Here is a 13,943-nt window from a genome sequence, read left to right as displayed (position 1 = left end):
TCCATGGACTCTGGTTGATTGACAGTGATGTCAACTGAGGCAGACTCACATATGGAGGCAAGACACACAGTGAGGCAAGACCCATAGAGGACACATGATGTTTGGAGGGAGTATAAAAAGAGGGGGCAGAGCTTGGCTTGCTTACATAGCTGAACACTTTTTGGTGGTTGTACCAGCTTGCAACCCCACCAACAATGGAGGAGTGTTCCTCTTTCTCCACATCCTCGCCAGAATCTGCTGTCACCTAAGTTTTTTGATCTTAGCCATGCTGACTGGTGTGAGGTGGAATCTCAGGGTTGTTTTGATTTGCATTTCAGGGCAGGGAGGCAGGAAGGGGTGGGTGGTTGGGTAGGGGAAAGGGGAGAACATTTGAAATGTAAATATAAAATATCCAATAAAAAAGAATCATCATGGGTTTGGGGATTTAACTCAGTGGTAGAGCGCTTGCCTAGCAAGCTCAAGGCCCTGGGTTCGGTCCCCAGCTCCGAAAGAAAGAAAAAAAAAAAAGAACCATCATTAATAATATGCTTTTAAAAATTAAGTTACATATCACCAAGGCTATTTTGGAACACAAAGACACCCTGCTGCCTCTGCTTCACAGAGTCCTGAGATTGAAGGTGTGCGTCAGCATACCTGTCCTAAAATCATTTCTAGTTTTCCATAGTCTGTCTTTTGTCACAGCAGGGTTATGTGTGCTGCTCTGGTTCTCAGTGCTCTCCTGGAACCCACTCTGTAGACCAGGCTGGTCTTGAACTTACAAAAATCTGCCTGCCTCTGTCCCCCGAATTCTGGGATTAAAGATGTGCACTACCACGGCCCAGCTTAAAATTATTATTCTCTAAAATGTTTTATTAGCCAGACATGGTGGTGCACAGCTTTAATTCTAACACTTGGGGGGTAGAAGCAGGTGAATCTCTGAGTGTGAGGCCAGTCTGGTCTACAGAACAAGTTCCAGGCCAGTCAGGACTAAACAGTTAGATCTTGTCTCAAAAACAAATAAGTAAATAAAATAGTTTGTTAATTTATCATGTGTGCATGTGCTGGAATGAGCTTGTGAAGGTCCTAGGACAAGTTTCAGGAGTCAGTTCTGCACTTTCACCACCAGGGTCCTGGGGATTGAACTCAGGTTGTCAGGTTTTTAAGGTCGAGCCATCTCTCTAGCCCCTTAAAATCATTATTCTCAAGAAGAGAGGTAAAGAAATATGGAGAAAATTACAGACAGAAATTACTTAATATTATGAGTAAAAGAAAATAAGTTACATCAATGCAAAAACTGAGAACGTTCGGTCTGAGTACAACAGCTGCACCCTCAGCTGGAATAAACAGCAGGGTAGATCACTGTCTACATAATGACTCTGAAGAGTGCTTTAGGCAGTTCTTTCACAGAGCTGGGGATGGGCTTCAGTTGGTAGAGTGCTTGCCTCAGGTGCACAAAGCCCTGGGTGGTTTAAATGAGAACAACCCCCAGAGGATCTTTTTTTTTTTTTTTTTTCGGAGCTGGGGACCGAACCCAGGGCCTTGCGTTTGCTAGGCAAGCGCTCTACCACTGAGCTAAATCCCCACCCCCCAGAGGATCTTATAGTTGAATACTTGGTACCTATTTAGTGGAACTGTTTGGGAAGGATTAGGAGGTGTGGCCTTGTTGGAGGAAGTGTGTCACTTGTGGTGAGCTTTGAGTTTTCAAAAGTCCGTGCTATTCCTAGTTAGTGTTCTCTCTCTACCTCATGCTTGTGGATTAGATGTAAACTCTCAGTACATGCCTGCCTGCCTGATGCCGTGCTCCTCAATTTGGTCATGGATTCTAACCCTCTGAAACGATGAGCCTAAATTAAATGCTTTTTTTTTATAAGTTAACTTGTTCATGACATTTTATCACAGCAGAACAGTAACTAAGACAAGCACTGAACTAGGCATGAAGGACAATGTGATCAGTGGGGTAAGTCTGAGCAACACTGTATACATCAGAACTCATAAGAACAACAAAAGCTTTACTTTTTTCCTCACTGACAGGCATTCTTTGTACAAGGTACTGGGTTACATAAAGATATTTGTATACAGAAATATAATGTACACTGAGCAAATTTAAACTTCTTTTAGCAAGGGATGGCTTAGCTATTAAGAGCACTGGCTATGAGTCCTCTCACCTGCATGGCAGCTCACAATTATTTGTAACTCCATTTCCAGGAGATCAATGCCCTGTTCTGCTCATACGGTGCACATACCTGTACACAGGCAAAATGCTCATACACATAAAATAAAAATTAAAAACATTTTATAAAATTAAACATCATCAAGTTCCTTGAGACAATAGAACAGTAGGGGAGGGCTGGGTAGAACGAGGACTGAGTTTTTGAAGGGAATATTCTGGAAATTGGATAGTAGTGGTGATGGTTGCATGCTAATGAGAATGTACTTAATGACATTGAGCTGTACACTTAAAATGAATTTAAAATGGTTAATGTCATGCTATGTATATTTTAAGCAATTAAAAAATTAACATGGGGGAGGTTACAGATGCAAAGGGGCAGGGAGATGAATGAGATTAGAGTGCATGATATGAAACTCTAATATATGAAATAATCAATAAAAAGTACAAAGAATCAACATGGAATTGCTACGTGGTGGTTAGCTTGTTAACTTGACACAACCTTGAATCACCTGGGTAGAGCATTTCAGTGAAGGATTATCTACATTGGGTTAGCCTGTGATCATGTCTGTGGGAAATTGTCTTAATTAAACTGAGTGTGTGAGAAGGCTAGTACACTATGAGTGTCACCATTCTCTAGGCTTGGGGTTTTGAACTGTTCAGGTGGAGAAATCGAACTGAGAACAAGCAAGCAAGTAAAGATGCATGAATTCACTTCTCTTTGTTCTTGAGTGTAGATGTGAGGTGACTAGGTCTTTGAAGTTCTTGCCTTGACTTCCCTACAATGAGATATTATAATCTGAAATTGTGAGCTGAAATAAATCTTTCTCTCCTAAATTACTTTTTATTAGTATATTTTATCATACACAATGGAAATGGAACTAGGACATTGTATGACCTAGCTATTTTACTCATGATTATTTAATCAGCAAAACCACATTTTCATACAAATTCCTGTATGTAACTGTTCTTCTTTTTAAAATTTTACTTATATGAGTTTTTACTGCATGTCTGTCTGTGTACTGTGTGTATATTAGGTGTACACAAAGTCCAGAAGAACTAGATTTGCAGAGGTTGTGAGCTGCCATGTGGATGCTGGGAACCGAACCTACATCCCATTGAAGGTAGTGTTCTCAACATATGAGCCATGTGTCCAGCCCCACCCCCAAAGGTTCTTAAGAGGGTGACCCAAAAGTAGAAAAAGTTTTATTCTCTGTCAGTTGGTGACTGGGGAGGGAGAATAGGGAATGACCACTTATGGCTGGGGGGTTTCTTTTGGGGGTGATGAAAACATTCTGTGGTTAGACAGTGGTGATGGTTGTCCAGTTCTGTGGGGGAAATGACTGACCTATGTGCAGGTGAGCTGCCTATCTTGTGAATTATAGCTTAAGATAGGTAACATTCTGTGGCTCGACAACATACCTAGAATGGTCTTCACTGATCAAATGACCTGTGGGATGATTTGCTGCTTTTGTGAATCCCTTGGAGGCTTTTTTAAAAAGATTTATTTATTTACTTATTTATTATATATGAGTACACTGTAGACACACCAGAAGAGGTCATTGGATCCCATCACAATGGTTGTGAGCCACCATGTGGTTGCTGGGAATTGAACTCAGAACCTCTGGAAGAGAAGTCAGTGCTCTTGGCCACTGAGCCACCTCTCCAGGCCCCTCACTTGGAGTTTCAAAAGATTAAGCGTTTGTGTCTGTGTATTTACACATTACACATGGGTGCAGTGCCTTCAGAGGCCAGAAGAGAATAATGGATGCCTTAAAGCTGGAGTTACAGGCAGTTGTGAGTGACCTTGCACTGGCACTTGGGCCTTTCGAAAACTCCTCTTAACCACTGGGCCATAACTCCAGATCTACGTGGATTTACTGTTGTTGTTATTGTCATAATTTAATTTTTTGGGATTGGACCTCACTTTGTCATCTTGGCTAAGTTGGAACTCGATATACAAACTAAGTTGGCCTTGAACTCACAGAGACCCGACTGCCTCTGCCTCCTAAGTGCTGGGATTAAAGGCGAGCTGCACCACACTTGGCTCCACTTGGCTTCTGAAAACAAGGAACATGAACTCAAAGAAGTAATCCGACAGTGATTCTGGACTGTACAGATCTCGAAAGTTAAAAAGAAAACGTGTAGGTGTTTGTTAGTTAAAAGAAACAGACTTTTGAGAGAAAGCTCTTGTCTGCAGGGGCTGTTTCTGGATGGACACTATGCTTGTTAGAAATGCAAACTTGGGCTTGGGAAGCTGCTCGGTTGGTAAGGTGCCTGCTGCACAAGCGTGAAGGCATGAGTGTCGATCCCCAGGAGCGGTGTGAGGTAACGGCATGGTGACATGCATCTTTAACCCCAGCCTGTGATCAAAGAAATGCAAGAGGTTAGCCAGTGAGCTCCAGCTTCAGTGAGAGACCCTTTTATTTTTTAAAAAATAAAAGATGAGGAATGGCTGTTCACGTTGGTCTCCACACACATACACACCCATCCACACGCACAAATGCACTCGCACACGCACACACACACACACACACACAATCCACACGTACAAACGCACGCACACACAGAGAAAATAAAATGATAACTTTATCAGCACTGTTACAATTAGAAATATAACTTCATTTTTATGCTCCCTTAAGCTGAGTAATCTTCAAATAAAGACTCCCCGTGATGCAATTTTACTGAACTCAAGATCTTTTAGGACAGATAATTCAGTGACAGAGAAGTCGCTTTCAAAGCAGCTAGAACAGGAATATCTCCTTTCTGTGGTGTGCCTCTGATTTAATCATGGTGGAGTATGCCTACAGACATTATCTCAGCAGGCCAATCCATAATTAGAGTTCTAATTTTCTTCCAGGCACTTTTTCTTGAATTGTTCAAGGGACCCGGTGAGGGGAGCGTATAACACCATGACAATGGTCCTAACCCTGTTCAGAGCCAGCATACTACTGAGGGGCGTGTGGGAGGTAGGAAGTTGCACAGTGCTCTGGGAGAAAAGCAACCACGTGACCCTTAGGTTTGCATGCAGATTTCTGCCTCTTGGAAGGTTGTCTGGAAAGCCCCTCAGAATCCCCATCAACACTTTCTTTGCAGACAGACCCTTTCCTTATGCTCTGGTCACCAGAGTATCTGGAATAGGATAAAGGTAACACTAAGCGAGGGATAGAGAGGTGGCTCAGTGGTTAGTAGCACTTGCTGTTCTTGCAGAGGATCAGGGTTCTGTTCCCAGCACCCACTCCTATTCCAGGGGCATCCGATGTCCTTTTTGGACTCCATGGACACTCATGGCTTACATGTGGTACACAGACATATAAGCTAGCAAAACACTCATACACTCATATAAGAATAATGCAAAGGAAACAAGAAGTACACCAAACAGGCTTTATGTGACTTCCGTTAAAGCAAAAACAAATTAGGAGCCTGTGTGGTCAAAAGGCAAAGGTCAAAGGGCATGTGTCACCTTCTGTTTCCAGCTCACGGTCCACTATTGAGGGAAGTCAGGGCAGGAACTCAAGCAGGGCAGGAACCTGGAGGCAGGAGCTGATGCAGAGGCCACGGAGGGATGCTGCTCCTCATGGCTTGCTCAACCTGCTTTTTTATAGAACCTAGGACCACCCGCCCAGGGTGGCACCACCCACAATGGGCTGGGCTCTCCTACTTTAGACACTAATGAAGAAAACTTCTGAGTCTTGTCCACAGGCCAATCTGGTGGGGTGTTTTTCCAAGAGAGTCTCTCTTCCCAAATGACTCGATTTTGTTAAATTGGCACGAAACTAACCAGCATAGTCCCTCTAACCACACACTCCACCAATTCCTTAATTATCTTAGGACTCAATTCATAGGTTTTTGTTTTCAACACAGGATTTCAGGTAGCCCAGGATAACCTTGAACTTCCTACGTAGCTAAGGATGCCTTTGAACGGATGATACCCGTGCCTCTACTTCCCTAGTGCTGGGATTGCTGCTGTGCACTACCATGCCCAGTCCATGTGAGCATCCTGTATGTTAGGCAAGCATTCTAGCAACTGAGCCCAGCTCCAGCCCCCAGGTCATTATTACCCCTGTTCCTGCTCAGCTTGAATGCCTAAGACTCAGGGACACTGACATTGAGATGCTTATTTGATTTTACTTGGTTACTTTCAATTTACCTACTTCTAAAACTAGCTTGAGATGCATGGAAATAGCAAAACACTCATGACAGAGGGAGTACAGATTTAGAAACGGAATCCAAGATTATTTAAAATGTCAATCAAGAGGGAACTGCTTATGTAATTAGAAGAAGAATCACCCTTTCTCACACTTTTTTCTCTGTCAGGGAGTAGAGGGAGGGTCAGCCTGGACTAATAGTTTAATTAGGCCAAGGGTTAAGAAAAAGGGCAAATTTAAAAGACTCTTTTTGGGACTAAGCCATGGATATAGAGGGTGGGTGGCTGAGCCAGGCATGGCACTCACGCCTAGAATCTAGGGCTTGAGAAGTGGAGGCAGGAGGATCAGAAGGTCAAAGTTACTCTGTATGGTTTGAAATTCTTTCTTGGGAACAGTTTTAATCCCAGCACTCAGGAGGCAGAGGAGGATGGATTATGGATCTCTTGAGTCCAAGGCCAGCCTGGTCTACAGAGCCAGTTTCAAGACAGTACAGCCAGGGCTACACAAATAAACCCTGTCTCGAAAACAAACATTTTTTCTCTCTCTCTCTTTCTCACACACACACACATACACACACTCACACACACACACCTTACTCATTTTGAAGATGTAAGCTGCCATGACAGAAGTAGCTAGGTGGTGAGGAATTCTGGGTAGTCCCCTAGAGCTGAGGAAAGCCTATCAGGAGAATGAAAACCTTTAATTCTGGATCTGCGAGGAAGTGAATCCGTTGAGCCTCAGATGGAGCCTGGCAGCTGATCCTTCTACAGACGTGCTCTGAGGAGGCTTCAGCCTCAGCTCACACACGCACTGGAAGTTGGTGAGGCCACATCCAGACTTTTAAGCTACAGGAGCCTCACAGAAGTAACTGTGCATTATTTGAAGCTACTACAGCTTTGTGTTTTGTTAATAGGAAAAAAAATACACCTTGGAAGGTCATAGCATTTTGGGGTACCAAAAAAAGAAAGAAAGAAATCTGAATAAAAAACCCAGGAGAGGGTTTGGGGATTTAGCTCAGCGGTAGAGCGCTTGCCTAGCAAGCACAAGGCCCTGGGTTCGATCCCCAGCTCCGAAAAAAAGAAAAGAAAAAAAAAACCCCAGGAGAAACAGGTTAGAGACATTGTATGGAAGGGAATTCTGGTCTTGTCATGTTAAATTTTAGCTTCCTGTTAAATATCTGAGTAAGATGTCAAATGGGCAATTAGAAACGTAACCCTGGAGCTTTAGGGAAAGACAGAGCTGTATTATCACTAGGGAGGATGACATTTAAAGTATGAACTGGATGAGTTCCTACAGAGAATAAGACGTAAGAAGATGGAGGACTGAGGCTGGGCGGAAGACTCCACCGACACTGACTGGAAGGGATGAGGAGACAGAGCCAGAGGTGTGGGAGACTGAAGGACTGGGACCCTGGGAGGCAAACCAGGTCGAGTGGCACTGTGATGGAGTACTGGACAGAAGCAGCCTGAAGAAGCATCTGCTCGGCTCACAGTTTGAGGGCTCCAGCCCACTGTGGTGAGGAAGGCATGGCGGTGGGAAAGCAGGGTGACCAGGCATGTTGTGCCCAGGGTCAGAAAGCACACAGAGAGGTGATCTTCAGCTCACTTTCTCCTTTTGCTTCAGTCCAGGACTCCAGCTCATGGGATGATTCAGCCTAAATTCAGGGTGGATCTTCCATTCTCAGTTAAACCTCTTTGGGCTTGCCTTGAGAGATGCACCTAGAGGTTCGCTCTCGCTCTCGCTCTCTCGCTCTCTCGCTCTCTCGCTCTCTCGCTCTCTCGCTCTCTCGCTCTCTCGCTCTCTCGCTCTCTCGCTCTCTCGCTCTCTCGCTCTCTCGCTCTCTCGCTCTCTCGCTCTCTCGCTCTCTCCTTCTCTCCTTCCTTTCTGCCTCTAATTATCCTCTCCTCTCCTTTCCTATCTCCCTTTCCTTTCTCTCTCTTGCTTTTCCTCATCTGTCTGTCTGTCTCTCCCTACCTTTCCCTCTGTCCTTGAAAGCCTGCCACTATACCAGGAATCTCAGGTCTCCTGGAGAGGTACACCTGCACCTGTGGATAGATCTTCTATTCTCAGTTAAATCTGTCTGGGAATGTCCTTACACGTGTGCCTAGAGGTACATGTGTCCTAGGTGATTCTAAGTCAAGTCAAGCTGACAATAGAAAGTCACTGTGTTAAGAGTTGCCAAGAGGGGGTTGGGAATTTAGCTCAGAGGTAGAGCGCTTGCCTAGCAAGCGCAAGGCCCTGGGTTCGGTCCCCAGCTCTGAAAATAAGAAAAGAAAAAAAAAAAAGAGTTGCTAAGAGGTTAACTGTCTAGGAAGGATGGGCAAGAACAATTTGAAGTTTTACTTACGCTTTGCTCTGAAGGAAGACAGGATAGAGCAGAAGCTAGAGGAAGATACAGATTTAATTTTTGTTGTTGTTCTTCTTCAAGACAAGGTTTCTCTGTATAGCCTTGGCTATACTGGAACTTGTTTTATAGACCAGGCTGGCCTTGAACTCGCAGAGATCTGCCTGCCTCTCTTTCCCGAGTGATGGGATTAAAGGAGTACACCACCATCATCACTCAGTGAGATTTTTTTTTCTTAATTATGCATTTTAAATATCAATATGTGCATTTCATTTGTACAATTATAAATTTTGTTTTAGACAACAGTATGTAGTAGTTTTGAATCCACTGAGATGTTGCTTTCAATTTGAAATATTGTGTATACATGTATATAAAAAATAATCCAATGTATGACTCATCTGACAGATGTTTAAGATCAATAAAGTTTTGAACATGCATTTAGGAGAGAGGGAGAAGTTCCACCCCACTACCCTGTTATTTGCTGGCTTATTTCTGCAGTGGTATCAATAGTGGTTTTTAGAGGGAACCATGTGCCTTCAGACTTCAGAGTTACGATAAGATACCATAATCAAGACGGGAGAAGAAATGGGGAATGGGCAGGTATTAATCTTAAATACATTTTGCACTCTATCTGGTACAAGATAAAAACAGGTTAATGGGGATAGGTATTAATTAGGAATAAATTGCAATCAGATCAAGACATAATTGCTGAATTGAGTTTTTAATAGATTGCATATATAGATGTTTAGCCATACTCTAGATCAACTCTTTAAGAGTAGAATTTTATATCCAATTTACATGCTTCAGGTATCACCTCTGTTTGTTACATAAGGTCTTGTATCCAAATGTCCACTTGTACACTGAGAGCTTTAAGGAACAAAAAAGGACACAGAGGGAGTTGCCATTTTTAGCAGCAATGAAACATCACTAACCCTTTTTACAAACCGAATTCAAGTCACTACCAGAGGTGAGTGCACCACAAAGTCACCAGATACAAAATTGCTAGTTCATTTTTAAATTAATAATTAAACCTGAAATTACCCCTTCCCCCCACCCCATTACATCCCTTTTTATAAACAGCAAACAGTTTTGCTTTTATACATAGGCTAGCAGGCTTGTTTCAATATGAAAGTGCTAATTCATTTACAGATTTTAAAATCAGTTATGTAGTGCTACAATAAATGTCCAATCTACATAGGAACAATCTGGTGAATGAAAATGATAAAGACCGAATAAGGCTATCTGATTACCTTATCTTATTTACATATGAAGGATACCCAATGGTAAGGAAGAGACAGAAGTAGGACAAATACTTAGAGGTGTAAAAATTACATCTACCTTTGAACTTTATACTGTAAATGAGACATTTTAAATAGTCCTGTAGCCCATGCCTATTTTTTTCCTCAGAAAAAGAAAAGCTGCCTTCATGACATCCCCTCATTTCAGATTTCCACAGTGTCTCTTGAAGCTTCAGAGTCAGGATCTTACTTTCTTCAAAAAATAAAGAAAATAGCCCCCCAAGTTACCCCCTCCCCAAATCCCTCTAGTTTCTCGTCCAGTGCCAGGTTACATGATCAGCTCCCACCTCCTGGGGTTTCTGTCCTTCTATTGATCAGTTAGTACATAACATGAACCGGTTCTGGAACCACTACTAGGAGGAACACAAGCTCTTCACTACACTCACACAGCAGGAAAGAAAGTGGAAGCTCAATTCATCCCTGGTGCCGGGCCTCCAAAATTGAAAGAACTTGGCACAACCGGAGCACTGAATTTATATCCTCCATGCTTTTCAATCATTTTGGATTCATGTGCTGCTCTTCTTTGATCAGCCAGAGTTGCTATGTCCTGTAACTGTTTTCTTTGTTCTTCATTAAGACCGTGAGTCAAAGCCTGATACCATACAGGATTACGATTTTGAATAGTTTGAAATATAGCTTTAAATATTTGATACTCATCAACAGGGTTATCCTCATCATCGATGATTGTGGAATAGCCTTCTAGAGCAGTCTCCTCGGCATCATCTTCTTCCCAATCTTCATCATCTCCATCTTCACCAGCTTGTTTAGCTAGGATCTCCAAATATTCCTGCCCATCTTCATCAATATCATCTTCATCACTCCCTAGTTCCTCAGTCTCATCATCATCTTCGGCATCATCATCATCATCACTATCATTCTCATGTTCTGCATGGCAGGCATACGCTCTTTTTAATCCATTAAATAAAAGGATAAATGCTGGCAAAATCTGTCCTGAAACCTGATTCAAAACCTGTGGTATTTGTTCCATATCTATAAGAGCACACAGGCCAAGAACACACATCTTCCTGTCATGAAGCCCCAGAAAACAGTCAACGTCATTAAGCCATTGTGTGATAAAATGATTTGTAACAGGTTCAACATTATTTGGGAAGCGAAGATTTTCTAAGGTATTAAGCAGTAGGTGTGGATTATAATACAATGCTGCAATTGCAACCTGCAAGCACATTGTTCGGAGCTCACTTGTTTTAACCTCCCTCGTCAGTCTCTCTAAAGCTGCCTCCACGAATAATGGGATACACTGATCAATGCCCCGGCCTTTGCACTGTAGAATGATGACCTCTAATAATTTTGCCGCATGGCACTCTGCATCTTCTCCTGCAACTCCAGTAAGAACCTTTTTACACATGCTGTATATCATTTCAAGATACTTGGTATCAGATAGAAGGGTATCTGTATCAACTGTTACATAGTTATGTAGAAGAGGCATCATGTCTGTAAAGTAATCAAAGCCATCTTGCTGGAATACCTCAAATACAAGGGGCAGTAACTGCCACATCTGTGGAGATACTTGTTGACATGTCAGACTATGTGCCAAAGAAAAGATCTCCTCATAGAATTCTAAGACGTGCTGCTGTAAAACGGTCCCGATGACTTGTAAGCAGATCCCCTCAAGCTGCTGGGTTATCTCTTTGTGATCTTCAACCACACTCAGAAGTGTGTCAATTGTATTTAAAATTCCCATAGCAGTGACGGCTTTGTCATCGCTTCCTTCCTCATCTGGCCCAGTCTGGATTACTTGGTTAAATGTCATTGCCAGATGTTGTGTCATTTCTACAGCAATAGGAGTAACTTCTTCACTATATTCACAGATCATTTTCTGAATTACATTTGTAAGATCATCGTTTTCTGTTTCTCTTATAATATGAAGAAGAGCCTGCATTACAGGTCTGATAAATGGAGTGATGTATTCTTTAGCTTTTTCTTGATTGCTGATCAACACTTGTAGTGCAATGGCAGCTTCCACTTTTACAGGCATTTCTCGATCATCAATCAGACATCTTCTTGTCAGCTCTAAAGCTGTTTGGAGGTTTTGATCACTTTTGAATTTCACTTCACAAAAATAGTGAAGAACCCAGCAAGCTCTTGCTCTCATGTAGCCTAGTTCACTGCTGAAGAGAGGAAATACATGATTTTGCAACATGTATTCCATTTGATCTTTGTAGATCTTTTTCTTCAGAAGTATTTCAGCTAAAGAGCCAATCATATGCAAAGCTCCATCTTTTTTACGTGGATCAGCATTCGGCTCAGTAAGAATCTGGTAACAAAATCCCATAGTCTTTTGCAGTACCTCTTTCCTTTTACTACAGGCTGTAAACAAAAGTGTTTGAGCTGCAGTAGTAGGAGAAATGAAATCCTCGAACACATCAAACTTCATGCGTATATATTCATAAGGATCTTCTTGCCAGAGTTCCTCATCAGCATCTGTATAGCACATCAATGGAAAAATAACATCTTGGATAATGCCTTGTATATGAGGCTTCAGGTTCTTCCATGTAAGAGCGTGGGAAACTCCTTGATTAATATAATTTAATGTCTGCTGTAAAACGCGAGGAGCCATATACTGTTTCTCCTTGTACTGATACAACACTTTCAATAAAACTTGCTGGACACCAACAGCAAATGCCTTCAGAAAGACTTCAGCAAACTCATTATACTCTTTAGAAACATTCCCAGGGCTTCCATATCTTTCAAAAAGTCTTGCTAAAATATGTAAGGCCCACTTTTTACATTTCCACCAAGGTAACTCTGGTCTATCATCTTCTTCAACTTGAAGTGTTTCGTTAGGTACATCCCTATTCACAACAGTCTTCAAAATTTCTACCCATTCAGTCAGGTTCTGTTGATTTATCAGCTCCAGGGGTAGTGTATACTGAACAAGAGCATAGAAAATCTTGAAAATCTGCTTTTGGATGAGAACAGACTGGTCAGATTGATCAGAAAGCAGCTGGATAAAGCAATCCTTCAGAACTGGCAGGAAGTGATGCATGGCTGCCACCAATGGGCTTCGCTCTTCTGGTTTCTTGTACTCATAATTTTTCACAAGCTGATAAAGGCAAAGAAGAATTCCCAGCCAACAAGCACTGTTATCAGACTGGGGATAAAAACCAATCTTGTCCACGATGGCAGTCCAGCGGCTTGGATAGTCATGTTTGATGATATGATGGATACATGTAGTAAGCTGTACCCTAATAAGCTCAGGTGAGTGGATAATGGCTTCTATAATATTTTCTCGAATGCAGTGTCGGTCTTCTTCTGGAATAGTATATGGGGAGATGTCCCCTGGTGTGGCTTCGCGATCAGGCCAATATTGTGTTATCATATTTTTCAAATAAATAACACCTGCCTGTCTCACAGGTAAATCCAGTTGTTCTGACATAGTAATCTGGAGCAGTGTTGAAACAAAATTCAGAGACTTGTGTGCTTCATTGAGCTGGCGCTCAGCGGCCTCGCGCAGGGCTGGGTCCATGGTGCCCCGAAGGGCCTCGATGATGGTGTTGGGATCCATCGCCGCGCGGTCGGTCAAACCCGGGACACCGGTGCTACTGAGGCAGAAATAGCGCCACTCACTGCGCACATGGACCGGCCGCGCTCCGCAGCGGCAACCGGCGCGAAAGGAAAGAGAAGCGCCAAGGCCCCGGCGAGATTTTTTTTTTAAGATGAGGGATTTGGAGGATTATGAGGCATGTTTTCTCCACAATGGAAACTGTTCAATAAAATGGGAGACAACGGACGATAGAAGATAGCAAGCCAACAGTCGCAACTGCAAGACCATAGTGTAAAAGGAGGGAGGACCTAAATTTCAATGGGAGTGTCAGGGTAGGGATCTGTCTATTGCTAGAGGACAGATATCAACGGATGGAGATGCATGGGAGAAGGTGGCAGAACAGGTGATGGGGAGGTGACAACCTTCCTTGTGTGATTATCAACTCATGGCACAAGGTCTTCAGCTGAGAGACTGAGAGACGGGATAGGGATGGCATTGAAGG

The 13,943-nt window shown here is 42.7% G+C and overlaps 1 protein-coding gene across 1 annotated transcript; it reads right to left on the bottom strand.

The window, feature by feature from the left end:
• Window positions 1–8,867: 8,867 nt before the first annotated feature.
• Window positions 8,868–13,594, bottom strand: LOC116903569 (importin-7-like). Its single transcript, XM_032906188.1, has one exon. The coding sequence runs from the start codon at window positions 13,460–13,462 to the stop codon at window positions 10,346–10,348; it is 3,117 nt and encodes a 1,038-aa protein (XP_032762079.1). The 5' UTR covers window positions 13,463–13,594; the 3' UTR covers window positions 8,868–10,345.
• Window positions 13,595–13,943: the final 349 nt, after the last annotated feature.

This window comes from Rattus rattus, chromosome 6 (genome assembly GCF_011064425.1).
Source record: "Rattus rattus isolate New Zealand chromosome 6, Rrattus_CSIRO_v1, whole genome shotgun sequence".
Taxonomy (NCBI): Eukaryota; Metazoa; Chordata; class Mammalia; order Rodentia; family Muridae; genus Rattus; species Rattus rattus.
This window is presented reverse-complemented; position numbering and strand designations above follow the sequence as displayed.

Excerpts from the sequence above, each read along its gene's own strand:
- LOC116903569 (XM_032906188.1), bottom strand. The coding sequence starts at position 13,462 with ATGGATCCCAACACCATCATCGAGGCCCTTCGGGGCACCATGGACCCA.